The sequence below is a fragment of the Colius striatus genome, chromosome 5 (assembly GCF_028858725.1).
Source record: "Colius striatus isolate bColStr4 chromosome 5, bColStr4.1.hap1, whole genome shotgun sequence".
Classification (NCBI taxonomy): Eukaryota; Metazoa; Chordata; class Aves; order Coliiformes; family Coliidae; genus Colius; species Colius striatus.
In genome coordinates this window covers 13,924,960-13,952,797 of record NC_084763.1, presented here as the reverse complement: position 1 = coordinate 13,952,797, position 27,838 = coordinate 13,924,960, and the positions used below count along the sequence as shown (strand labels likewise).

Here is a 27,838-nt window from a genome sequence, read left to right as displayed (position 1 = left end):
ATAAAGCTTCAGACAGGGAGACTGAAAATCTGCATTAGGCTGTTCCACTGTAGAGAGAGTTTACTGCCCCTGTCTAATCTCCAGAACAGCCTCTCACAGGAGCATTGCATGATGAAAATATGCTCCCTGTTGAAAGCTTGTGTTTTGTCTCTTTCTGATATCCACACTGAATGACAGAGACCACCACCCTGATGGTGCTGCTTTAGGTTCCCTGGCCAGTAGAGTTTAGCATTAGACTAAAGTTTAAAGCAAGCTGAGTGCAAGACAGGAAACACAGTTAAGCTGATCCACAAGGTTAAGCTGATCTCAGACTACAATTAACAGCCCAGTGGCTCTGGCAGCTGAGACCAGTAACCACTGCAGAGGAACAAGAGATACAAAGAAACCCAACTACCACACAGGGAAGCTCAAGTGGACTTTATTACAGTTGTTAGAATGTACAGGGACATTAGTGCACTGGTTCTTACTTCATTTCTCAAATTGAACACAGGAGCAGTCAGATGCTGAAGCACTTGTACCAGCTCTTTGCTTTTTTACACATTTAAAACGCATAACGTGGGACTTCCTTAAACTGTTCTCTGAAAGATCCTTGAAGAACAATGTGGTTAAAACTAGGCTGAACAAGTTCTTCACCACTTCAAGGAAATATTACAGATACCAAATATCTTTAATAAAAGAAGTGATTAAGAAGTGCTAACAGAGTGATAGGATACAGATAATCTATTTTATCATAACTTTTATAGTCTTTAAAGTCCATTCAATTCCATGATCTGGAAACAGTTCTTGAAAACTTCATTACAATACTATTTCTTTATTACAAATATTTACATACTATATATTAATACAACTTTTATTTCCACACTTTAACAATTCCATCCCTTGAAGCAGTTACTATGAAGCCTTGCGTGGTCTGGAAAGTTGCAATATCTGTGATAATATCGTGATGTCCAACAGGGAGAGACTCTGGACCCTTCCGAGGGGTCTCATCAGTAGGACCCAGTTTTTGCTTGTTTTGAATTTCCTGTACAAAACACAAGTGCAAAATATTAATCACAAAGGTGACCATTTGCAAAGGGGAACTGTCACACATTGTCACTGTAAAAAGACAAAAATACTCTCTTAAACAGATAAAAACACACACACAAGATCCTCCCACCCTTTCACGGTTTTCTCAAGGTTACTCCTCAGTTCATTTATTTTCATTCCACACAACCTAAGCCTTAATCTGAACTGATATTACAGCTCTGATTAGGGAAAGAATAGAGTGTTTTTTTCTCATATTTATTTCAATGACACTAGGTACTAAGATTTGATATTCCTGTTGGGAGAAAAGTAAGCTACAGCAACACATACATCTCAGCTCCCCAAGGGCTGTATTTCAACAGCATGAATGTAACTCTTTCAGAACTTCAGATAAAACATTAAAATATCACTGTGCATAGACAGACCCTCACTGACTTTTCTTCCAGTCACCGTTGAAGTAACATTCATTGAACTGAACTGAAACTAAACACCGTGCTAGCCAATAACCAGGAACACTGCCGAATCCCAAAGTCGCTCTGAAGGACATAATAACTGCCACTGCATTATTTTGGTGCCAATCCATCTCATATTGACTTGCTCAGATCCTACACAAAGGACACTCCAAAGACTGATGAAAGTCAAAACTGTTAAAACACTAGATTTCAATATCCCAAAAGAAACATGAGTCTGGCTTCTGCACGTAAGCAGAATTCGGTAAGTCCAATGCTGTCAAAACCAATGATTTTCTTTTTCTTTTAAAATAACTTCTTTCTGAACTGCCTGAAAATGCAAAGCTGGCACCATCCATAAAAAAGTGAGATAATTATACTTGAAACCATCATGTAATTAATATAAGCCATGGGCCATCCAAAAGTGGCTATCAATCAAAGCAAAATACCTGAACCACTTCCGTGCCCTCGATTATCTTCTTGTAGTAGGAAACAGATGGACAATTAGAACTTCCAGCAACAACATATGATCTCTCAGGGTAGGCGAGATCCCAAAACCTGAACACAAAGAAACACAATCAAGCTGAGAGGTTCCACTTTATCAGCTCAACACAGCTGTTTGAAAGCTGTCTTGCTCTTATGATGAAAATGAGTGAGCACAACTGCTATATGCTTTCTACACTTAGTGGAAGACAGTAATGCAGAGAAATAAAACATTCAAGTTTGCACGAGTTATGGTTTTGTTTCCTGTCATGCAGCCTATCAAGAACTTCACAGAAAGGTAGACACTGCATTTCAGAGAAGCACTGAGTTTTGTGCTACTTTTGCTGAGAACAATCCTCTCAGCTCACTGCTGTCGTACTACTGAACACATCTTCAGCATTTTGAGTTCTTAGAACTCAGGCAATGCCTGGCAAAATTTCCTACACCAGTAGGGGTGGAGGGGAGGCTGTCAAACAGAGGCTGTTAGTTTTATTACCTTATTTTCATGTCGGAGCCCGCTGTCAGTAATATGGGGTTACCAGATGCTGGACTACAGTAGATTCCGTGGATGCTGTGGGGAGAAGGCTAGTAGGAAAAAGGGATATATAAAAATAAATTATCACTATGCTTCAGAAGGAAATGCATTCATTCACCCAACTCCCAAATGTTTGTGACAAAAGCCAAGTTACTTTCAGGGGCCACAACTTCATATAAAATCACTTCCTTACATTCAGAGAGCAATGCAAGAGATTCAACTCTCCATAATGCTTTTTTCTGCAATCTTGGAAATTACATTCTCAGTGAAGGCACATGAGAGAGATTCTTTCTGAAACAATCAGGTAAACAAATCATGCTGAAAAGCACACAGATGCTCCCATTTTAATGCTACAAAGAGTTCCCTGCATGCAAAATGCATCATCAAAATGATCTCAACCTGCAATCTTTGTAGCACGTACAAGTTCAAGTTGAGGCAGATTCCAGAGCTGCATTTACAACATTTATAGGAGCAGCTGTGGTTATGCTTCTGTTTGTGTTTTAAGAAAAATAGCCCAGATTGCTCTTTCCCCAATTAATATCTTGAAGAAGAGCAACTTCAAGCTTTAAACTAGCAGTTAAGTGTGGTAGTGGCATATTACAGAAGGAATGTGCAGAACAGATGATTACAGAAGTGTGCACAATCCCAGAAAAGGTGGCAAACCATGAATTTTGGCTTTGCCCTGACCTTTACAGGCTTGACTGGCTTGCAGGTTTTCTAAGAACATGACTGGATATAGCAAGTGAGTGTTACATTCCACAGAGTCTGGAAGATATCAGTGAAGACTGAGGTTACACTGCTGTTTTACAAAGGGGATTTAATTTTGACAGTGACACAATTATGGTGTCAAAATAAATCCCAGGACAAGATCCTGGTGCCAACCTGCAGAGTCCTGGACACTGGTAACTGTACTGATGCACAGTGTGGAGTCTAAGGGTGTTCTACCCCTGGCTACACAACTGGAAAAAGACCATACCTGCAGTTCTGAGAGAGGTGGTGCACTGCTGGCCCACAAAGTGAAGCGTCGATCTCCAGTTTCCATATCCCACATGGAGACTTCATTATTGCCTTGAACAGCTGCAGGAAAGAGATTGCCAGTGTAAAAAACCACAGGCCTGGTCAGCTGATTTTTGCTACCTGTTCTACCAACGTGATGTTGAGGGTATGACACAGAGACACCCTCTACTCGCACTCTGCAGCATTTGTGTCAGTTTTGGTTTTGCAGTAAAGCCACGTATCTGTTTTATTTGGAAGCGGCTTCACTATGGGTAAAAGTGCTTAATTTAAGAGTTTAAATAAAGCCTACTTCAATCTCCAACCATTTGAAGATGGTATTAAAACCTTACTTTCCTCCCTAGATAACCTTTCATCCTTCTCTGAGAAGGACAGATGGTCCATTCTGCACGGTTACCAGTGACTCCTGGGCACGTAAGACAGCAATCCGAAGTGATGGAGCTCAGCAGCTACAATCCATGTTCCACATCCACGTTTAGTGTGGACAGGAAAAGAATTCTGTTAAAGGGATTGTTTGCATGCCTGGTGACAACCTAGAAGGTGAGGATTTTTTAACAGTATCCCAAAGTGATAAACTTTGTCACTCATTTATTCTTTAGCAGGGAGGAAACAAAGCAGAAAGCACAGGGAAGTTGGCTTTATTGGTGTGCTTTTTTCCAGATGTTTGTTTTACCTCCTGGGGTGGTTAATAGCTAAAATAAGGGGTGAAGCCTGAGAGGCATGTAAAACATGAAACCCAAATTACATTTTACAGAAACTCTCTCAATTTTGTTACTGTAGGACTAGTTTAAGCCACTTGTGCATTTCAGAATATGTTCCTGAAGTGCAAAGACAGTCCAACCTACAGTGAGGATGAAGCAGCTGTGAGCATACCAGATGAAGAGCCTCAAGAGATTTTAGAAAGCTCTAACCCATGACACTGCTGGGTTAGATTCAAGTAGGAATTGGAATGGGACGATCTTTCAGTCTCTGCTCTACAGAGGCACTAAAGGCAGTAGCAGAATTCCCATCAACTTCAATCTATGTCACAATCTTGGGCTTTGTCTTTTATAACATTTTGTCCTTAAAAAGTGATGCTGTAGACAGGGGAGGGAGCCCCAAGAGAGTTGTACTGCTCTGAAAATTACAATTGTAAAGGCTGTCTTGTCATTTTGGTAATGGCTTAACATGACTTTTTTTTCTCTCTCCCCTCTCTCTTTTTCAATTTCAAAAGGACAGGAAGAGATAATGGCAGAACTCAAGTAGGAACCTTTCCTTTTTCCTCTTCCCAAGCAAAACACAAGAAAAACTACAAGGAAGAAAGAAACTCAAAACATTTCACTCAGAACTTGAAGCAGAAGCTGAAACAGAATCCTTTAATCACAACCTCTGGCAATTGTGAGGTAAATTTAAGACATCTTTTACCTGCAATTACCCAGGATTGATAGACAGGATGCATGAGCAGGCGTCTGATTCGGGCCTTGGAAGGATGAGAATGGCTGGAGATAGGTAACTGAAACCTCATGTCCCAGCATGCCATGGTGCCATTGCTGGTCCCTGGTGAGAGAAAACTCCCCATAGTCAGATGGAAAAATATACAGGGCTCAGCCCATATCCCTTGAAAAGGAGCTGTAGTGTGGTGGGGGTTGATCTCTTCTCTCAGGTAATGAATGATAGAGCACGAGGAAATGGGCTCAAGTTGCACCAGGGAAGGTTTAGATTGGACATTAGGAAGAACTTTCTCACTGAAAGGGCTGTTAAGCTTTGGAACAGGCTTCCCAGGGAGACGGTGGAGTCACCATCCCTGGAGATATTCAAAAGACACACAGATGAGGTGCTGAGGGACATGGTTTAGTTTAGTGATGGGTTTGGCAGTGTGAGGTTAGTGGTTGGACTTGATGGTCTTAAAGGTCTCTTCCAACCATAATGATTCTAAAATCACATTCTAGTCAAATCAGATAAAGCAAAACCTTGAGCTATAATTATTGTAAATGAAAACCAGAACAGAGGGAGGAGAGAAGAGAGAAGCTAACAAGGAATACAGGCTTACCAATACACAGCCAGCACTGGTGTATGTCCACAGCAAATGAAGTGATGAGGCCTAACTTCAAATCATGTTTCAGTGTCCAAGCGTTGCTACTGGATCGCAAATCCCATCCAACCAGAGACCCATTAACTGTACCGTAAGCCAGTACTGATTGGGCTCCTGAATTGAAGTGATGCATATCTACCACACAGCCATCATCCTTCAGATCTAAGGACCTGGGTTAAAAGAATAAACTGATTTAGAAACAGATATGACTCCCTCCAAGTTTAAGACACCCTCCAATAGCTAATGCTTTAGGTATAGCTGATAGCATTTTCCTCTTGTATGTCACTTTGAGGGATCTGCTAGCAACACTTTTCCAATTTCAGCACAACAGTCTCTCCCATCACCTCTGCTGATGTGACCTGAGAGCCTTTACAGGCTAGCAACATGCTGTCAGCTGCTCTTTGCAAACAAACTTGGCTCTGTGCTCTGAGTCTCCCAGTACATTTGATTTTTCTCTCCCATTCATGCTGCAAGTTCATCAGATACTCATCTAACCAAAGTTCATGAGTAGGAACATCCTTCTCTATGTTATACTGCCAGCACTGTCACTTGTTGTGTGTGCAAAGAGACACCTTCATCAGGCACAAATGCAGTGAAAACAGGAAAATCTGGTTTGTAGTTTCCACCTCCATTAGATGTGGTTTATTTTGTTACTGAACTTAATCCCAGATAAGAAAGGACATTTGAGATAGATATCTTACTTTTACTTTGGACAGAAAAGAGTCCTTTGAGATGGTTGCTAAACTGCCTGGAGCCTGGACATCTCCCAAGCTGAAAGATTAAGCAGTTGAATCAGTGCCAAATATTCAAAAACTGCTCATATGGAGACAGGTAAGAGTGAGCTAATCCATCCCCAAATACTCCCCTAAACAGCATCCCATCCCCCATATCTTTGTCACCTCACTCACGCTAAAAGCCTGGGAGAAAAAATTGCAGGCCTGAGGCCAAACCACATGATCTAATGACCTGTAAAAGAATCTCCAAAATTACTTTTGAGAGATTAACATCATAACAAAGGAGGTAAGAAGCTACCAATCCCAATGCTTAAATAAAAGAACTGAGAACTATTCAGGCTGAGTGACTGTTTCAAGGTCACAAGGAGCCCAGTGACGCAGGAGGCATCAGTAACATACAGCTATCAATCCTCAGCCTTGCATGGTTGCCTTTTGAGTCTTCTTTAGGAAACAGGATAAAATCCTGGATTACAGCCTTCCAGTATAGCCTGGGTTCAGCCAGCAGGAAGCCTGGAGCAAATCGAGGGATCTAATCAAAGAATATACTAACAGCTTGAGCTCTGCAGTGAGATTTAACTGCTCTAAGTACATACCTGCTTTGTATTGGATGAATTTTAGGAGACTTAGGGAGCTTTGAAGCTTCAATACTAAGAAGCTGGATGGCACCATTATCTGAAGCTATAGCCAAGTAATGGGAACCTTGGCAGAAGGTAAGGGTCTTCACATGGCCTCCAATCCGAGAGTAGGTCAAAATTGATCTAAACAGCAGAAAGGGAGAGGAAAAAAGAAGAAGAAACTTTTTGTAGCACATTGAAAAACAAAACAAAAACAAACCAAAACTTCTATCAAACATCTACTTAAAACCAATTACTCTTGAGAAAGCTCAAAATAACATTTTCCAAGTGTTCCAAAATCAGAGAGCAATACAGCCTAGAGTTGCATCTGCAAGCTGAACTCCTCATCTTTGATCCTCTAAGTTATGACAGTCTCCAGTTGAAAAGGCACACATCTGTCTAGCAGTAAAATAAAAGTCTAACCTAGTTCTGTACAAAAGTAGCTTGCCCTAGTTACTGCTAGTGAACTGACACCAGAGTCCACTATATCTGTTTTAAAGGACTTTGAGAAACACATCCTCTTCTCTCAAAGATCTCTCTCACAGAGATGGTCAGATCCACACCGCCTATGTTTCAACCAACAATACAGCTTTCATGCATCAAATCAATCATCAGTGGATGAGATTGATAAGCATAAAGCTAATCTGTTCCAAAAACCTCAGATAGCTTTAAGCAGCAGCACCAGAAGTAATGTCTGTGTAGAAATTAAAAATCCTATAATTACAACTGTGAAGCTGTCCATTTGCATTTGCTAGCATTACTTTTTCTTTTATGACCTAGTTGAAACAGCAATGTAATATTTTATAGGTGCATGCAAAGAGGAACACCAGTATATTTCATTACTGAAATCTCCAGCACACCCACAAGTGATTCATAGCTTGCTCCCTGTTCTAATTTATTTTCCACTCTAAAACAGCAGCCTCAAAATCCTGTGGGTTTTAAATTCACCTGGTTGTGGTGGTTTTTCCTTCCATTTTTTGGCTGTTCCAGATTTTTACTGTGCCATCATTTGAACAAGTGGCAAAAATGGAGTGTTCATCAGAGACCCGAATGCGGTTCACCGCGGACTTGTGTTCATGAAGGTGTGCTACCAGCAATCCTTTGGGACGCCATCCTGCAGGGAAAAACAAACCCATAAAAGTGCTCCATTTAAGCATAAACTATTTTACTGTTGAGGTGAGGGAGCCCTGGCACAGGCTGCCCAGGGAGGATGTGGAGTCTCCTTCCTTGGAGATCTTCAAGACCCGCCTGGACATGTTCCTATGCGACCTGATCTAGGTGACCCTGCTTCTGCAGGGGGGTTGGACTAGATGAGCTCTAAAGGTCCCTTCCAACCCCTACCATTCTATGATTTCATAATTATCTAGGAACATGAAAGTTCTCCTATCCCACCCACCAACAGCTGTATCAGGATATAGTCACTACAGCTGCAATGCACAGAAGGCACTGAAGGCAAAAGCCTGTTTGGCCACTAAACTCTATTAGCAGATCTGAGAGTTTTCTAAGCCTATGCTGATTGCTGTGCTGCAAACAGCAACCCAATAAATGCCCAAAATGCACAGAATAAGCAACACATTAACAGACTTAAGCTCCTGGATTATCTGTAGAGTGCCTGAAGTGACAGGCCCAGAGTGGCACTACGTGCTACCCTGCCAGTCTTACGTACCTAACACAAAGAAAAATCAACTCTTTTAAATACCATACAAGCATATACTAGAACTTCAAAAATAGTTTGAGGAGTTGAGCTTCCAAATAGTAACTCTTGACAAGAAATTGCTAACATTAGTGTGATATGTTCCCTCCTCTGAAATAAGCAACACAGAGGTATCTGGCTGCTCTTCTAACATGCATCTACTAGAGTGAAGGATTAACATCATTTGAAGATAATGAAGAAAAGACCACAGCAAATTTCAGAATAAGACACAAACTTTAAACATGAACACTTTTCTGGCACTCACTCTCTTGTGTGGCAGAGCAGGTTAGCTACTCCTATTGGGATGTATTATTTTAGAGGTTGCAAAACTCTCTTCAGAAGGCAAAGGCACAGCTTAGCCAAGCTCAGTCAAGATTAGCTTTGTTGAAACACTATTGGATTGGATGATCTTCCTGATGATTTTCCACTGCTTCCCTTAAATTGACATGGTAGCTGTATATGCCCAAGTGTGTGCTTTTATGCTAGATTTACCAGACTTGATCACCATCACATTGCTTTCTGCAAGCCTAGCTGGTACAGATGCTGCTCCCAACATCTGAAGTTTAAGCACATGAACTGCAATTAGAGAGGACAGTCAGGAATCTCCATATGGGATACCCATATGGGTGATGGGTACTCTGAGTTCATGGAGTAGAAAACACCAGCAAAAAACAGTGAGAAGCAATCTGGGGAAAGCTCAATTTCAACTTGGAGCTTCAAAATTTAAGTTGGGGACATAGGAAAACAACTGTGATTTAAGTTTTCTCCCTGAATGGCTACTGGAGCCCTAGATAGCAAAACCTGAGTGATGCTTTTCTCTGGTAAAGAAAAGGGAACAAAAAGATAACAATATGTCTCTTTCCTCTTTGAAAGCAACAGTGTAATATGGGAACACACATCATCTTTTTGTGGCTGGGCACTGTGACACTGTCATCACCACTGCTGGTGAGGATAGGCTTCTTTGAAAATAAGGGCGGCTCAAACAACCCACCCCAGTATCCCAGAGTCGTGGAATGGTTGGGGTTGGAAGGGGCCCTCCAGTTCAACCCCCTGCTAAAGCAGGTCCCTCTTGATCAGGTCACACAGGAATGAATCCAGGTGGGTTTGGAAACCTCCAGAGCAGACTCCACATCCTTCCTGAGCAGCCTGTGCCAGGGTTCCTGCACCCTCACAGCAACGAAGTTTCTCCTCACATTTAAGTAGAACTTCCTGTGCGTGCTACTGTGTAACAAAACCTGCCCAATACTCACCCAAGGGCTGAAAATCTGGAGGCACTCCAGGCAAAATACTCCCATTTCTCACCTTGCAACAGAGTGTTTCTTCCCTTGCCCTAGCCAAGCTACAGGCTGTTACAGGATGGCAAGTGATCTGCCATATACTTGGTTACAAATAACCTGCTTCAGAAAACGCACTGAGCCAAAGCTCACAACCTGGGCTTCAGAGCAGCAGGTGGAGTCTGCCACCACACAGGTAAAGAGCCCAGTTCCAGACCTTTTTTCATAGGTCATGCATGTGTTTTGCCAAATAGCTGTTCTCCACTGTAGGTACATTTCCTAAACTAATACTTTCTTTTTTTCCTCATCTTTTGCATCTTCTGATGTTTCGATGTTTAGATGATGTTTAGACTCAAATTCTATATTTTATTGGGGTTTTTTTTATTAACAACCTCAGTGGCCTGTGATTTACCTGGAGGTGGGGGCTTGCTCTCCCACTCAGCATTCTCCATCATCTGTTTGGCAAGTCTCTCTGCGTTGCACTGTTCTCGCTTCTGCTGGATCAGCTGCTGAAGCTCAGTTTTGCAAGTGGTGATGCGCAACTGGTGTGCAGATGGGGAGCCCATACTGCTCAGTGCCTGCATGGTTGCTTTCCTGGGTTGAACAACTGTTCCATCAGATGCCTGTAAGAGATAAGCACTTCAAAACACATGCCTTGCATTCTGCACACAGATAAATAGTGCTCTTAAGATTACTGTGTCACACTGAAGTGGAAAAATCTTCATTTAATCATCAACTAGTAAAGAACCAGCATTACAGGAAAACTTCACACTTGCATGAAAACAACTAAAAAGAGTGAAGATTATGATAGAAAAGATTCATTCATTTATTCTACCCTGTTCTCTGTTCTGTTTGTAGAAACTGCAATATGCTCTACACACCTCGATGTGATTAATACAGAGTGACAGAATTACAGGTTAGCTCTCAAATAATTATATTGGGCTTTAAAAATAAACAACTGTGAATTGTTTCCCTCTTAGTTCAGAGTAGACACAGAAAGCTACCAGAAGTTAATCTCCAACTAGCAACAGGATAGAAGTATTCAGTGTCAACAGATGCCTCCTAGCCCATCCTTCTGTAGCCAGTACTAGGTATTACAGGTACAGGATGCTCTAAATGCTGCAGCTATGATGAAAAATACCAGTTTCAAGTTAAAATTGTGACTTTTCTTCTCTTCCTCACAATGTGTAACAGGGCACACCATTTGAGGAACAGTCTTCCCTGCCAGAAAAGCTTACCTAATAATTGAGTAATCCACAAAGCCCCACCTCTTGACACAAAGCATCTGTTAGTGAAGCTCTTCTGTTCAAGTGACTAAACTTACTTTCATCCTTTCTCAATCTCTATTTTAAAAATAGGAACTTCTTGATGAAAGTCATCTACTTTGCCTGAGAAGATACCAGGGGATAGCACCAGTGTAAAATAACTTCTAAACAAAACAGAATGCCACTCCTCTGTAGTTCCACTTGGCTTTTAAACTGAACTATTTCAGTTTAAGCTGTGAAGACAGTCTTTTTCAGCCATACCTGTGGGGAGGATGACAAGGTGGCACAAATGCCAGCTGAGGATTCTGAACGAAGTGGTTTCCCAGCCTGGATGGCTTCAGGATCAGTAGCTTGCCCATGTCCTTTGGGTATTGGCTGGGAGATGTTAGTTGGTTCCAGGGACCCAAACATGCTTTTCCATTCTTCATTTACATTTGAATCTTGCTTTACATGTTTTCTAGCTATAAGCAATTGGGAGGGAGGAGGGGGAAGGGCAGAAAAAATAAAACCCAAAACATAATCATGACGATATATACTCGATCTGGTCATTACTTTAAATACAAGTCCAATGTTTACATGCTAACTGATTATTTATACAGTTAATAGAGAAAAATGTACTGCTAGGTTGTTTATGCCAGCTGACAGGGACTAATGAGGCTAACAGAACACACATAGCAAGTGCTTTGTTTACACCTTCTTAATCCTACAGTTGACTCATGCAACAAATCATTCTAGTGTAAGGAAATTTTGCATCGAGAAGGCTGCAGGATTAGACTCCACACAATTTTTTCTGATGAGAGTGACTCCACTACTGGCACAAGACAGGAATCAGTTTGTAATAGCACAGTATGTGAATGATTGTCAGTGTCTAACACAGTTTTCCATCACAATCGCAACATCATCTGTAGGTTCAAGAATGTTATCTCTAAATAGGAAATTTATTTACTTTCAGCATTCCTCTGGGGTCACTTAAAACTGTAAAATATAGAAAGCAAAGTGAAAACACGGGATGAGTTAAATTTGGACAAAGTCAGTGAAGAAGTTAAAGATGTGAAGACCTTGCAGGTGATTGTATTTGAACTGCTGGACTTCACCCAAAACTGACTTCATAGAATGGTACTAAGTTTTAAATTCTGAACAGTCTTGGCTTGACAGGATCCAAAATACCCTGAAAAATTCCTGTGCCTTCCTTCAAAATTCAATGCAAAAACATTAGCAGACTAGCATCCTAATTCTGTCAGTAAGATGGCACTAGCTAAGTGGTTTGCAGATATTTCTGTATTTTTACATCTGAAAACAGTGGCGTACAGAGCAGGGCCTGCAAAGCTTGACAGAGCAAAAAGAAAGCTCAGTGTCTGGAAGAGAAGAATGTTGAGGATACAAAGAACTGGAACAGGTTAGCAGCAAGGGGATTTCAAAGCTGAACAAGGAAATATAAAAGGGTTTTCAAGGTAAAAAAGAAGCAGGCAACAAACTAAAATGGTGGAGGATGAGCAGATGAAGAACCTTAAGGTCAAAAAGCACATATTCGATGGGTGAGCAACAGCTGGTACTCCTCAGTGCCAGTCTGATTCAGCATTACACCTAGGTCTCAGTTTCCTCTAGGCTACCTCAAGAAAACATGCTGGACTTTCAGTTAAAAACCTTATCATTTTTTCAGAGGAAACAGCAGTAGCAGAAATGTAGCATTTTCAATTTACACTGTTACCAGGTCACTAGAGTCCTGTTTGTCACAATCAGCTAAACAACCTGTGCATATTACTACCGCAAATGCAGTTAAACTGATTTAAATACTCTCAGGGGGGAAACTTCCTGGCTTTTACTGATACAGAGAGCATTCCTGCACCTCACCCTTGAAATAGCAGCACTAATTTTTTTCTTGCAAACTCAGTGAGGATGGTGATAGTTATGTAGGATAGTTACATAGGTTACTGTGTCCAGTTTTGGGATTCTCTCTACAAGAAGGACATTGAGGAGCTGGAGAGGATCCAGAGGCGGGCTGCCAAGCTGGTAAAGGATTTGGAACATGTCTGATATGAGGAATGGCTGAGGGATATGGGGCTGTTTAGCCTGGAGGAAAGAAGGCTCAGGGGAGACCATCTCACTCTCTACAACTACCTGAAAGGAAGCTGTAGCAAGGCTGGGGTCAGTCTGTTCTCCCTAGTAACAAGCAATAGAACAAGAGGAAACGGCCTCACGGTGCACCAGGGGAGACTCAGGCTGGATATGAGGAGGAATTTCTTTCCTGAAAGGGTTGTCAGGCATTGGAACAGCTGCCCAGGGAGGTGCTGGAGTCACCATCCCTGGAGAGGTTTAAGAGATGAGTGGATGTTGTACTTAGGGAAATGGTCCAATGGTTGACAGGGCTGGGACAGAGGCTGGACTTGATCTTAAAGGTCTCTTCCATCAGAAACCATTCTATAATTCTATTCTATGATTATATGTAGGCTGAATTACTGAGAACACTTGTTGAGTAAACCAAAGACTTCTCTGTCTATGAAAGAAAGGCTTATACTTTAACTATACAGACCACAAAATATACCAACCACGTTTGTCATCAGGCTCCTGCTTTGTTTTAACAAGGTCCACTTGTCTCCCAGTTATTCCCAGAGCTGACAAATCAATCACTCCTTTTTGACTGCTGTCATGCAGGTGGCTCTGATCTACTATATTGGCTTTGGCTTTATTTGATTTTAACATAAAGTCTTTCAGTGCTAACAGTTTGTCTTCTTCCTCCTCAGTCATCCCCTACAGAATAAAAGAGAAGATATTACTATTTCTGTTTGAACAAGAACGTGCATCAAGGTACAAAGATGTAAGAAGCAGTAAAATTCATGACTGGCTCAGAAGTGGAAGGAGAGAGACATCCCCAGAATTCAAGACATCAGTCTATCATTCAAACAAGACTTCGGGTAAGCTGCTGCAGTATAAGAGTATCTTTCCTCCTTAGGAACAGGGCTAGAAGCAGTGAAAGGGTGGAAGAGCATTTAACACTGGATCCCTGTCCAGTTCAATCTGCTTTCTTGTACCACTTAGGCCATGCTTACAGCCCACAAATCATATGAAACAAAACCTCATAACAAATGAACCCACACACACTCAGCTGAAGTTTTTCTTCTTCCAGTTCCCACCACTTTGTGTGGGTGATTCTTAGTGTTCCCCTCTTCACATACAAGCCTCAACACTTTTCCCTTTAGTTTGCATGTCTGTCTCTTCAACAAAGGCATACTCTTCTCTCCAACACAATTACACAGCACATATTCTGTAACACCGACACCCTCATGGATGTGTCTGAAATCTGAGACATTCAACTCAAAGCTTTAAAAAGAGATGCATTTGGGAAATCCAAACATGAGGTTGCTCTATTTCTGGCAGACTGTTTCAGAGTCTTCCTTAACTTCTGAACTCTGCCCTACAAACATATACTGTCAATAAAGTCAATGGTTTGGAGGAACAGAACCTCACACTGGGAGCCCCTCAGAGCAGTAAGTGCAAGGTTAGGGTCCGTGGAGGCATACAAAACCCAAGAATCTCAAGCCTGACTTTCAAAGTACAAATAAAAACCAAATCACTTGTGAAAGCAGTTTCTTCAAGAGCTGTGCAATGGCCGGGTCCTCTGGGGGTGGGCAGTCAGGGAGAGCACCAGTCCGCTTCTTCTGACGCATCTGAAGGTGTCGGAAGAGGCTCGTGATATCCTTTGATCTTAAGACATAATCAAATATGGAACGGCTGACAGGTTCTTTAAGTACACTTAGCAGGACTATTTCTTTATCTATCTGCAATTCAAAAACAGAGACCAGTCAACACAGAGGAAGAGGATATCCATATAAATGTGGGGAAATCTAGCAGTAAGTCATCTCATGTCTACCGTGTTTGCAATTTCTTTTCCTAGTCTGAAAGTCAGCAACTGGACAACTGCAAATACTAATGCAAAAATCAATCTCTTCCTCCAAAGGCAAGTTCTAAAAACCACTTCCCAGCTCAGTCCTGAAGAGATGCTCTCAAACTTACAATAACAAAAAAACTGTGTAAGAAAAAAATTATTGCAAGTGATTGTGCCAATAACCTAGATGCAGTTTCTCTCTTTCTGTGAAGAGAGAAACTCCCTTTCTCTCCCTTTTCTTTCCCTCTTTTCCCAGCAGTCTCAGAATGTTAACTTGGCATTACTAGAGGGGATTAAAAATTCTACCACCAGCACAACGGTATTTCAAACTTTGTCCTACATTTACCCTGGAAGAGCCCTTCCCCCACGTCAGTCAGATCACCAAATTTCCTCCTATATATACAAGGCATCTTTATGCACTGGCATGTAATTAAGTAACATTCAAAAGTATATTGGGATATTAGCAAAGTCATCAGAAGGTGATGAGTTATGGCATAATTTAGGATTCATTAACTGAGGCAGTCCTTAAAAGATTGCTGTTTTCTTAAAACAGAAAAAAACAAGGTTCTGTTTTCCCAGGTAGAGATTCAATGTCTGTTTGTGTCCAGAGAAAAAGTCTTGTATGCAAGGCAGGTTACTTGCAGCTCTACCATTCCTTGGTGTTTATACTTTTGTTTTAGTACTTCATCTTTGCTGTTTCAAGAGTAGGTCTTGAGATACAGGGGGAGGAGCACAAGGAGGGCAAGAAATTGATGAACTAGGCTCCCAGGTACAGCCTCACAGTTAAATGGCCAAATCTATGTCATAATGTGGGACTGAATTGAATGCTTGCATAAAAAGTTAGAATACTCAAAATAATGAATGGGAGATGGTGGGGCTGGGACTGCAATTCATCCTTCACAAAAGCATCAGAAAATCTCATTCCCATAACGTGCTTCTCATAGCTGTCTACATGAAAAACAGCTTCAAAATGGGTCCAAAGTGAGGACTTCATTATTACATACCTACTCAATGTTACTTCCTACTTGCTTACTATATTTAGTGTTGCATAGAAAAGAAAAGATTTATATACTAAACTGAAGCAGGAAGTGAATAGGACAGAAGTGTATCAATCAATGCCTAAAACACAGGAGATATGTGGGAGATGCATTCTACAGGTCCTGAATTTACATACAAAGATGTCCTTATGATCATATTACCAGAATCATGCAAGTCATTCCTAGACACGTGCTGTTACGAAATGACTGAACTCATTTATGCTGAGCACTCTGCCCTTACCCTTGGCAAAGCACTGAAATGCAGGAGCAGCACTGCTGAAACCTCAAGCACAGGAATCACTACCTAACAGATTGCTCACGTTTTCGAAGGGTCAGGCCCACAGTCTAGTGTGTTAGCAGGGCAAGGCTGGAATACACAGTCTTGCAGATGAAAGTATCAAACACAGAAACATTTGTTTCACAGCCAACTCTTCATGCCATTTAGACTCCTATAAACTGGCACAGTGCGGCAAGAGTTCGACTGCTAACAAGGCAGAGAAAGTTTGAACCAAAGACATCCCTGTTGGTTTCAGGTTTTGTAAAATGTTATGCCATTTGCAACAAATTTGAGACAACAGTCTTTCAAATAGCCAATATCTGCCAGCAGAGATCTAAAAGTTGCAGCACCTCTAACTTCAATTGGAAAAAAAAGTTTATCAAAATATTTTTACAGCTAGAACCATGGCCAAGACAGACTTAAGAATTATGACTAGTTAAGATATATTCATGTGAAAATTATTTGAAGCATTACCTGTATTATGGGTTGTGTGATGAAAGGATGGAGGTATGGCATTAGCTTGCAGTAGACATCAGCAATGTTCAAATACTGTGCTACCACGGTGATAAATCCAACTGCACCGTAACGTATCCAAAGATTAGGATGACACAGGAAAGGTGCTGAAAGAAAATTAGTCTGTTAAAATAAATCCTTCATGTTAAAGAGAGGGGATCATCCTGTGTAGGGAATGTAATGTCCTTTCCTTACACTAGAATTACCCCCATATTGAGCCTTCTCTCCTACAGAGCACTAAGGTGAAAACACTCATACTGAGGCAATTATTTAATGGATTTCACTGTGCCTGTGCTGCTCAGCTTCCTTGCTCTTGCCAAAAACCATACTTTTTTCCTATTTATTCATCTCAAACCCTAGTTGTCAACTTCAAATTTGCAAAGGAGACTAACTCAAAAATAAATCTCAAACTTTTTCTGGACAATTATGGAAAACCCTAATAATAGCAATTTCTTTTTTTAAGTAAATACTTTATTATTTCCTTCTTCCCCTCTCTTCTTTGAACAGTCACTACTTATACTGTAAGATTATCAGGCTCAGAAATGTATCTCCATTATGTGGGTTTTAGGAATCTGTAATCAAGGGTCTCTATGTAGTCATGAGATATAATCACACATCATCTGCCTCAAAATCTAAGTGCATTTGAAAAATCACATTAGGAAGAAGGAGATCACATCTTAAAAGATCAGTTGGTATCAGTATGGTATTTTCCATAAATAGCCAGTAAATCTTAGGCACATCTAAATTAAACTGCAAAGCCTGATGAGGAGTGAGACCAACTCCATATTCAAAGTTCTAATGAGTTAAATGGGTTTTTTATGGCGTCAGAACTAGGAAGAGAAAGGCTCGTGTACTGTCTGAAGGACTGCAATCTCCCCTTCATCAAGGGCTGATGGGTATGAGTTTGCAAGTTTTATGCCTAATCAACTTCCAGAAGTAACCAGCTTTTCTTTATAGCAGGTTGGCATGAAGAAAAAGGAAGTATCTCAAAGCAGAAATTCTTTGGACTACATGTTGTTTGCTACTGTGCTGTATAAAATCAGAGAAGATGCTTTTAATTTGTTCCACCAACATTATTATTCTAGAATTCTGAGCATTGCACCATGATCCAATGACCAATAAGTTCATTAATACAACCTTCTGTAGGTTCTAAGCCAGTACTCTAGGCTTGGACAGCTTAAGCTGACAGAGAAGCTTTATGCAGTACTAAGATTTCTTTTCTTCACTAGGCAAACAATGTATTCTCCAGCATTCCAACTTACCAATATCACAAGCAAACTCATAAATATGGGGCTTTTGCAAGAGCCCCAGCTGGCACATACAAGTAAGAGCATTGAGGGCTTTATAAATGACAAATTCTTCAGCATCACTGAGACCTTGCTGAAGCAGAGGTTTCAGTATCGATGAGCTTTGCCAGCCAACGTAAGCAGCAACACCTGAAACATAGAAAGAACATACAAAAATCCAGGGTAGCACTTCCTTGCCTTTCCTCAAATAGTTTAAAATCACTCCTTCTAACACCTGAAAACAGATTACTAGTCATTAGACAAAGAGGAAGCCACTTCCCAGTCAAAATTAGATCAATATTCCAGAAACTAATCAAAGCTGATCCTTCTGCCTGCAGAGGTCCTTCCAGAAACCAGGCACAGATGGCAGCACACAGCTGGCCCTTGTGCCTGCAGAGGTCCTTCCAGAAACCAGGCACAGATGGCAGCACACAGCTGGCCACGAGAACTCAGGGAGAACTCTGAAACAGCAAGGCAAAACCAGCTGTGCCCCTAAGGGGTGAGGACACAGTGGCTGCAATTGTACATGGAAAGGACATGGAAGCAACAATGAAATGTTCTGTTAACAGGATTTTGTCTTTCAGCTTAGCAGTGATCCTAATTTGAGTATCATTTAGACTCCTGAAAAGACTGAACTAATTACCAGCAAGGAAAGTCTATAACATATGTTCACCTAGCCATGAAAGAACCACGAATAGTCAAAAGGGCATTTCTAGAGCAAGTTTCCAAAACTCTTCCAGCCTACAATGGCTACAAGGTTTACTGTTAAGTACTCTCAAATTTGCCACCAGGAAGCCATCTTCAAAAAAACAAATCAAATTGTAAAAAATACTTCAAAATCTTGGAAAGAAGCCAAGATCGAAAGCAAAATGAAAGTAATTCCTTTGAAGCTGCTGGACAAAAATAAATCACCTACACTGCAGTAAAAGAAATTGCTTTCCTGTTCTTCTTCCTTTCCCATGTTAAAACCAGCCACTGGCCACATGAAACTGTCACCTGGAGTTGTTGTTTGGATTAGATAACCCATCTACAATAATTAATCTCTGGCATCGATCAGGGAGATAGGCCTTGTAGGATTTCTGGTCTTTCCTCTAGCTTCACATCCATCAAGCTAATATTTCTTCCCACAAACAACTGAGCAAGTTCTCTGGTCATTCTCAAGAGAAAAAAAATAGTTTTCATTGAATAGCTCAGGCTTGTTGTTTCTACTGCCTGTTGTGTCTACTTAACACCTGATGTCATCACTGGGAAGTTTTTTGTTAATTGCTTTCTTATTGGATATGAAGTTTGAAGTGAGGTTTTAAGGCACAAAAAAAAATGTTTATAACTTTATCCTGTACCAATGCATGGTTTTCATCATATGAGCAGGTCTGCTGAAGTTAATGGGACTATGCACACACATTAAGTGATGCATCTACTATACAGCTCACAGAAATATTAGTATTTACTTGTCATAATTTAGCTTTTTAAGTTAGTGGCTTTAGCAAAGACTAAAACACCCACCTGGTTTTCTAGAGTTTATTTTTAATATTAATCTAACCTAGGCTTAAATGCCTCAGTCTTATCTATATGAAGCATTTGAACTAAAAGAAAAATACACTTATTTTTTGCTTTGTCTTCACTCCTTAAAGTAACATTTTTACCCATTAAGTCAGCAAAATCTTTTCCCATGCTTTACAGAAATCTTTCTAGGAAAGGACTTTTATATGACTGTTAACAGTTTCCAGGATATGCACAAATTAATTTCTTTACATTATTATCTCTCTATGCTCTTTGGCTGACACCAAACACTTACCAACAATGCTGTCAAAGAAAGCTCCTCGAAGGTGCCAGTCGTTCTTATCATTTAAGAAAGTGATCATATGAGACAGAAGAACATCATTGGCTTTCTGACGTCCAAAAAAGACACAGAGACGTGTTATTCCATTTTCCATCAGTGTTTGTTTCACAATATTCTCTGGGTCACTTAGCAAAGTCACAACTTTCTGCTGGACCATTTCATGCAAGGCTTGCAACTCTGCAAGAGACAAGATGGACACTCAGGTTGGCAAGAAACAGTATGTGCATGTATACTACCTGCTGCTAAAGGAGTTACACTAGTAGGTCATCCTGAAGAACGTCTGACTCAGTGAGATGGGCAACACAACAGAACCTCAACTATCCCAACAACTGGCGTACCAAAGACTTCCAACTAAGCATGAAGTGGTGGCAAAGCCAAAAAGTATAGAGATGTGAGATATCCTAGATCAACATATTCTAAACTTGTCATAACTTCAGCTAAGATGGTCAAGCTCACTACATGTACAGTTGAATAAGCAGATGTGCAGAAGCATCAGAATGAGTCACAGAATCTCAAGGGTCGGAAGGGACCTCGAAAAATCATCCAGTCCAACCCCCCTGCCAGAGCAGGGCCACCTAGAGTATGTCACACAGAAAACAAAATGCTTCAAGGAAATTCTGGTTTGATATGTTTATTTGACTATCAGTTTCAGAATTTGTGAAATGACAACAGATCGAGAGTGTATTTTTAGTTAGGTAGATAAATTGGCTTCAGTAAGAATACAGAGAGGAATAAATGATACTTGAAAAAGTGAGCACTTCCAATTTCATGAAATATCAGCAGTTACTCTAACAAAACCAATGAAAAATTGGAAGATGACCTTGCCCAGGGCTTCTACTCCATGGTGCAAGTAAAATTAAATGGAAGAAACAGCATTGTTAATGCACTGGCTATTACTGAAAGCTGTACAAGAGAGGTTCTCAAACACATAGCACAAGAATTTCAGCTATTACTGTGCCAGCTTTGCAGCGGTGATTCTCAGTTGCCTGCAGTCAGAAGACCAGCTGATTTGCTTTCTATCATAATTCTGTCAAGTCACATGAAAACGTTGCCTTCTGGGTTCAAGTTTCTCATGCTTCACTTCTAAAAGGGTGAAAGAATTGAACTATTGAAAACTTTTTTTCTTCCTTGTGTTGCTTCTTTCATCTCCAAGTTACTTTGAGAGATAAGGGACGATATTTCTTAGAAACACAGCGCCTGTGATAAGGCTTTCTATCACTCCTCAGCAATTCTGAGCCCTGTATGCCTTATGAAAAGGAACTTGAAGAGGATTTTTTAATGTTTGCCTTTGGTAGGTTGTTTGGGGTCTTTTAAATTATCATCCTGCAACTAGTTAAGAGATAACAGAAACATGTCTCTTCCCCTACCAAACGGAGTATGTATGAGACGTTTACCAATTTTTATTAGCCACAGATTCATTTACTTAGCCCAAAAGAGAAATCACAGTTTTTAACCACAAACTCTTCTTGGCTTAGAAGACTTGCCTGGCATTGTTCTTGAAATCTATGCATCACTGAAAGGAGCTGACACATGGGTCCCTTATTACCATCGCTCTTTCCCAAGTGAGAGAAAAAGAAAAGGCATCCTTAGGATTTTATCTCATCCCCTGTGCTACAGTTAGAATAGCACTGAAAGCAGTGTTACTGCCCAGTGGCATTTGCATATTCAGCATCTTCAGGCAAAAAGATAGACAAAAATTGCCAAGAATAGGAACAGAAGAGAAAGAGGAACTGAGCATCTCAACGGAAGCAGTATTTGGCATACGCCTATGTTTTCACTATGAGCGAAGGTGGACAGGCAACCGGCACAACAGTCTAACACCTTGAAAACTTTTGGAGAAGGAAAGTGTGTTCATTGATACACCTTTTCATCTTCCACAACGCTCAGAGCAGAAGTGTCTGTCTCTGCATGAAGCTGTAACACAAACAAACACTTTGATACTTCTTGAGGCAAAGCATTCTTCCCATTTCGTAGGAAGGCTAAGCTTTAGGAGATGAGGAAGATCAGTACTAGGAGCTTTGACCCATGATTTACTATTACAAGTAGGCAAGGTAAGTAGAGATGACATTACCTGTGTCATAGTTATCACTAGGGTGAGACGTTTCATCCATTTCTTCACCGTTTGGTTCATTCTCCATATTCAGATTTTTCAGCTGTACTAACTCCAGAAATCTGAGAGCTGTTTCTGCCAACAATGCTATGTTTTCTGCAAAGGAAAACATTTTTCTTAAGAACAGTTCTACTTTGCCAATTTACATCAGTCTGATGATTCCCTTGGTGAAAAATAACCACTAACAGTCATAATGGGCAAACAGGATTGAAATTACACAACACGCTCGGGTCAACCCACTTCTGTTGACCTTGGCCCCAGCAAAGCTACCAAGTACATCAAATCACACGGTACTTCTGCCATGTAAACAAGTGGAAAAACTGTTATGATAGCAAGTCTAACAAGAAGCAATTTCAGTCTTCTAGAGCTGGCCTTAAATGCCACCTACTTTCAGGTTAAAGACTAAATAACTTGACAGAACTTAAAGGCCCCTTAACCTGAATTAACCAACACAACCACCTGGTTGGCTGCAACAAAATAACAACAAACCACCACATAACAATAAGGTTACCCTCGAGGGCTGGATTCCTTTTAAATGATTTTAAAAAACATTTGCCCCCATATCAGTCCATTTGATTTGGCACCCTTCTGCCCCACCTGGAAGCAATTCAGGATATATGATATGAGTCAGGCCACTGCTGGAACAGGAATGATCCCATGGAGGCAAATGTCCTGCTTAAGCAGCAGTTCTGAGTGCCATCAGAGACAACTGAAGCGTGCAGGTGGTGCCTGTCCACAGCCCAGATCAAATTCTGTCACTCACCAGTCTGACCACCTACAAAAAGTGTCCTATAACAACACCTTATCTCAGGTATCATTACCTGTAAAAATAGATATTTATTTGAAATTTAAGTTGCTTTCTGAAAAGTCATTTGAAAATCAGGCAACTGAATCAGACTTAACCATTTACAGTTCAAATAAGCTTTTCAAGTTTCAGAAAATATTCTAGCTGTACTAACTTTGAAAAAAATGAAGTCAAACCACTGGACACAGAGGGAAGCTCTGTGTAAGCAGATGCAACTGGGGTCTAGGGGTACTGAGACCTGGAGCCTTTTTGCACTTGCAGAAAAAGAGATGGCATTTTGCTTCTTCCAATACAGTTTATTTAATAAGTTCAGCTTTATGTTAGCCAATTTAAAAATTAGTTATGAACAGACCATAATTTTACAAGGTTATTTTTCTAATCTACAAATAAAAGGCATGAAAAAATGATTCTCTGATAAAGCCCTAGCTGTGGAAGATCAAGGTGACCAAAAGCAATTGATTCTATTCAGTAACTACAGATTGTCTTCAATAACTGGTTTTATCAGATTACTTAGTAAAAAAAACAAAAAAAAAGAAAAACAAAACATCAACTGAGATACTTCCAACGGAATTCTGCCTTTAGAACTTGAAAAAACACCCCAAAACCAAAACAACACACTTAAAATAGGCTAGTCATAGCAAATAAGGGTACATGGTAAACAGCAAATATGGGCATGACTACAGAGCTGCTTCCTGAACCAGGCAAAAGTGACTTATCTGAATAAGGTACAAAGAAAATATCTGCTGTGGTATAAGCCAGCATATTGCATAGCAAACAACGTCATTTCAGCCCTTGAATATCAAATTCAATTTTGTGAGACAACGGAACATGGCAACATGCTGATGCTTTAAGCTAGTTCCATATTTATTCTGTTCACTCAGGCCACCCTAAGCAAACAATCTGAGCTAATGAAATGTCCATTAGGACACATTAATCAAAGCAGCAAAGGGTGGGCAAGCTCAGAAAGCCCTGTTCACGTACTTAGCTACACAAAGGCCACTTGGAAAAGTGCTTATCCTTCTGCTCTTGCTTATGCAGGGAATAAGGCCAAGGCTGTTTCCCTGAGCATGAAGCTCTGAATTCTGTCCTTTTACCTGCTGTGTGCCACATCCAGGCTCTAGCCCAGCACACATCTTCACATTCTGCAAGTTGCTTTCACACACTGAGCTACAGAGAAGAATGAATGTGAGTTTTTAAAAAGTTAATTCATCTAGCAGAGAGCAAACATATTTTGTCAGTGATTTAAAAATGTAATTATTTACTTTGGGTACAGATCTACACTGGAAACTCATCTGTTACTGTAAGTCAACTCACTACTTATTAAGCTGCTGCCACAACCTGCAGCAGTTCACTTCAGTGAATACAGGTGTCTTTACCTGCAGGCAGTTCTGAGACCTCTGGGGAGATTTACTGAAACAGAAACAGTAAGCTGTGAGATGATTTTGAGCAGAGCAGAAAACACTTAAGGAAATACAGAAGAGCCCAAGACTTGGACTGGATTTCCTCTTACCAGCATATGCAAGTCTGACAATGGTGGCTTCATCCTGGGCCAAGTGTGCAATGCCTGGCAGAATGTATTCTGGGTAAATGTTAATATCATTGCGTGGCACCTCTTTGACAAGAGCAAGAACTTTGGTTAGTGTCCTCACAGATTCTGCCCTCACCCTGGGCACGGAGTCATTGCTGAAATGTAACAGATAAGGAGTAATACGATCCAGAAGAATCTCTACACTTAATCTTGGTGCTAAATGAAGAATCAGTTCCAAAGCAGCCAGTTTTGAGTCACAGTATTTGAGAGTCTGTAAACAGGAAGTTATCACAGACACCAGAACAACCAGCCCGTTCTCTCTTGTCTCTCCCTCGGCTTTCTCCGTGCGATCGTGCCCACAGAAATTATGAATGATGTTGTCCAGATCTTTACGTATGACCAATATACGCTCATCTGCTGACACAAACGTTTCCTTGGCAAACTGGGCCATGTAAGGCTGAAGGAAAGTGTAAAATATTTCAGGAAATGCATTGTTACGTTGCTGTTTCAAATAATCTTCAGCCGCTAAACGTTTATCTGGCTCACGATGGACCATCTGAGTGACCTTGAGAAAGGCACAAGTAGGAGGGAGCGGGAGAGAAAGATTAAAGATTTAGACATTTGTAATACCAAAGAACCCCAAAACAAGCAAAAAACCACTCCCAAACCCAAACAAGAAGTAATTTGTCACTAGCAGGTGAAATCAACTACAAACAGACTACACAAATGGTTCTAATCCTTACCAATTCTCTGATACTGTGGTCTTCAATTTTGTTTAGGACTTGATCAGGGGAAAAGAGGCCGTTTCTGTAAGCCAAAAGCTGAGATAAATCAAACAAGGGTACACCTTCAGTGAAAAGTTCTGCTATTACACAGCCTGAGGAACACAAACAAATAAACAAGGGAAAGATGGCAGAGGATTATAAACAGACACTTTACTTTCTATATGCAAAGCAAGAACAAACTCTGCAACTCTAAGCTCAGATAAAAATAAAGCAAATGAGGTGCTAAATTAACCTGTGGAAAGGAGGCAGCATCTCGAGCTCTAAAAACTGGCTTTTACACTTGATCCCAAAAACGTCTCACAAGTATTGACAATCATGTCAACAGCAGAGGAGTTTCCAATGAGGAAATACAAGGCAGTGATTTCAGCCACCTGTCAGCTGGAAAATACACCACCAGAAAAGGAACCCACATCACTGTCACGTGGAAGAAGAGTGCCAGCAAGTCAGCATGGATCAGGCAGTAGGTCAAAACTAAGTGCATCGCTTTTACGGTGAATAAAGAAATCTGCTTCCACGGTGATGCTAGGAGACTGCATATATTGACTCACACAAGATCATAAGTACAGTGAGAAACAGTGTGATTGCCACATACAGCCCACTCTGTTGTGTACATGACACACACTCTCTTCAAAGGTCTCACTACTCCTGCAGTTTGCTCCCAGCCATCAGCATCCTTCTTTAGCAGTGGAGTGCCCAGGAAGCTGGCCATAAGAGCAGCTTGTAAAATGAGCAGCTGAGCATAAGAGCAGCTTGTAAAATGAAGTAACCACTGCCTTTACATTCAGACTTTTTATCACTTTAAGGAGAAGGGGGAAAAAAAAAGTCCAAACTTATGGCTTTCAAATTGCTCAAAACAAGCTCAAGGCTCAAGACAGGTTCCCACAGTTGGACTCTATCAAGTATCTGCGAGTAGGACTATGACAGGAGCTTACTTAGTCATCGAACTTCCTGCCAGTGGGGAAAATGAAATGAGAAGGGGCTTTGAAAGTAAAAATTGCCAAGTTAACCTGAAATCTGGCTCAGTCCCCTGGCAGCTGAACCTCTGGTGAACCACTGACTAACTCCTCCTCTTGGGTCCCATGAGGCCTATGTTATGTGTCCCTGGAACACATAACAGATGGTATGTGGCTTGCAGAACCATCTCTTTCCTAGGGCAGAGTTGAATCGTAACAAAACAGTTTGGGATTTCCCTCCACAGATAACATGGTGATGCACTTAATGTAGCTTACTGTGTTGTGCCTGTACTTTTTGTGTCAATTAAAGGTTTGGAATTGGTCTTATGCTTAAAGTAAGCAAGTTTTTCCATGTGCTGTTCTCTAAGCCGACTGTGTGAAGAAAAAAAACAACCTCCACCTCAAATAAGACTTTCTGCACTCTGACACATAATCATAAACAACACCCTGGTCTCTCCTGATGGCTCCAACTACCTGCAGAAAAGATATCCATTGCACGTTTTAACTCCCCTCTTGTTCGCTGATTGCTGTTTGCCAAGTCTACCAAAGGAGTCGAAGGGTCCCGCATGTTTTCCAGCTCTGTCGCAAACATACTGCCATCGACAAAGCGCTCGGGAGCAATGTAACACGTTCTCCTCCGCGACGTGTCGAAGAAGTAATTGAAGTCAGCAGGATTGTCTTCTGGAAGATAAGTTGGTTTAAAACTAGCAAAGTCAGTCAGAAGAACCCAGTTCCAGCTGGTCACCATGATGTTCTCTGTCTTAATGTCGCCGTGGCGGACTCCGGATTTGTGCGCTTGGTCCACTGCGGTGAGGATCTGGAAAGCGATCCACCTCTTTTCAATGTTGTTCAGGAACGGCCTGGTACTAATTCGATCATAAAGGTTGTCCCGTACGTACTGCCTGAAAAGCATTGCGGCCTTCTCGGTCAGCGTGGCTTTCTGGAAGGGAAGGCAGTTCTGTGCCGAGTGTAACCTTATCTTCAGCTCCTCCAGCTCCTGCTTGTAGCTCGTCAGGGGTAGGGTCGGATCCTGAATGGCAAACACCTTCACGACCACCAGCCCCTCTCGGTGCTTGGCTCGGGCGACCTTGAAGAAGCGGGTGCTCCCCAGGCTCTTGTCGTATTCGAAGTCGTGGATGTCCGAGAAGTAGCTGTCCACGGAGAGGATCTGCGAGGGGGCGATGCCAGCCAGCTGGTTCCCCATGGCGGCACCTCCTCCCGGGCGCGGTCACCACACTGCGGCTCTCCCGCCTCAGCCTGGGGAAAAACACAACGCCTGTCTCGCACTGACCGAGGCTACAGCCTCGCTCCGTCCCCCCTGGAGCGCGGCCCCCGCTGCCCCGGATCCCGCAGCCCCGAGCGGGCCCTGCGGCCGCCGCTCCCGCCCCCGCCCCTGCCCAGGCCCCGCCGCCGGGGCCGCGCCGCGCAGAGCCGGGCCCAAGGGCGCGGGCCGCCGCGGCGCCGGGTCCCCCCGCCGCAGCACTCACCAGCGCGGCGCGGCCCGGCCGGCCCAGGCAGAGCCGGGACCCGCAGCCCTGGCGGCGGGACGGAGCGAGGCGGGCCCGGGATGGCGGAACCGGCGCCGTGAGGCGGGAGGGCGGGCAGGGGGCGGTGCCGTGAGCTCACATCCTGCGCCTCAGCGCGGCCGGGCCGCGACGCTTCGCCG

At 41.8% G+C, this 27,838-nt stretch overlaps 1 protein-coding gene across 1 annotated transcript; it reads right to left on the bottom strand.

The window, feature by feature from the left end:
* Window positions 1-402: 402 nt before the first annotated feature.
* On the bottom strand, window positions 403-27,747 carry PIK3R4 (phosphoinositide-3-kinase regulatory subunit 4). The gene is made up of 20 exons (XM_061997179.1): window positions 27,660-27,747; window positions 26,647-27,429; window positions 25,178-25,311; window positions 24,417-24,999; window positions 22,063-22,197; window positions 19,947-20,168; window positions 18,128-18,301; window positions 16,827-16,972; window positions 14,728-14,931; window positions 13,702-13,903; window positions 11,417-11,616; window positions 10,303-10,513; window positions 7,872-8,037; window positions 6,903-7,067; window positions 5,534-5,745; window positions 4,909-5,040; window positions 3,467-3,567; window positions 2,452-2,540; window positions 1,922-2,030; window positions 403-1,021 (listed from the first exon to the last, which is right to left on the bottom strand). Exons 2-20 carry the CDS (start codon window positions 27,374-27,376, stop codon window positions 851-853), a joined length of 4,086 nt encoding a protein of 1,361 aa, XP_061853163.1. The 5' UTR covers window positions 27,377-27,429; window positions 27,660-27,747; the 3' UTR covers window positions 403-850.
* Between the last annotated feature and the right edge of the window lie 91 nt (window positions 27,748-27,838).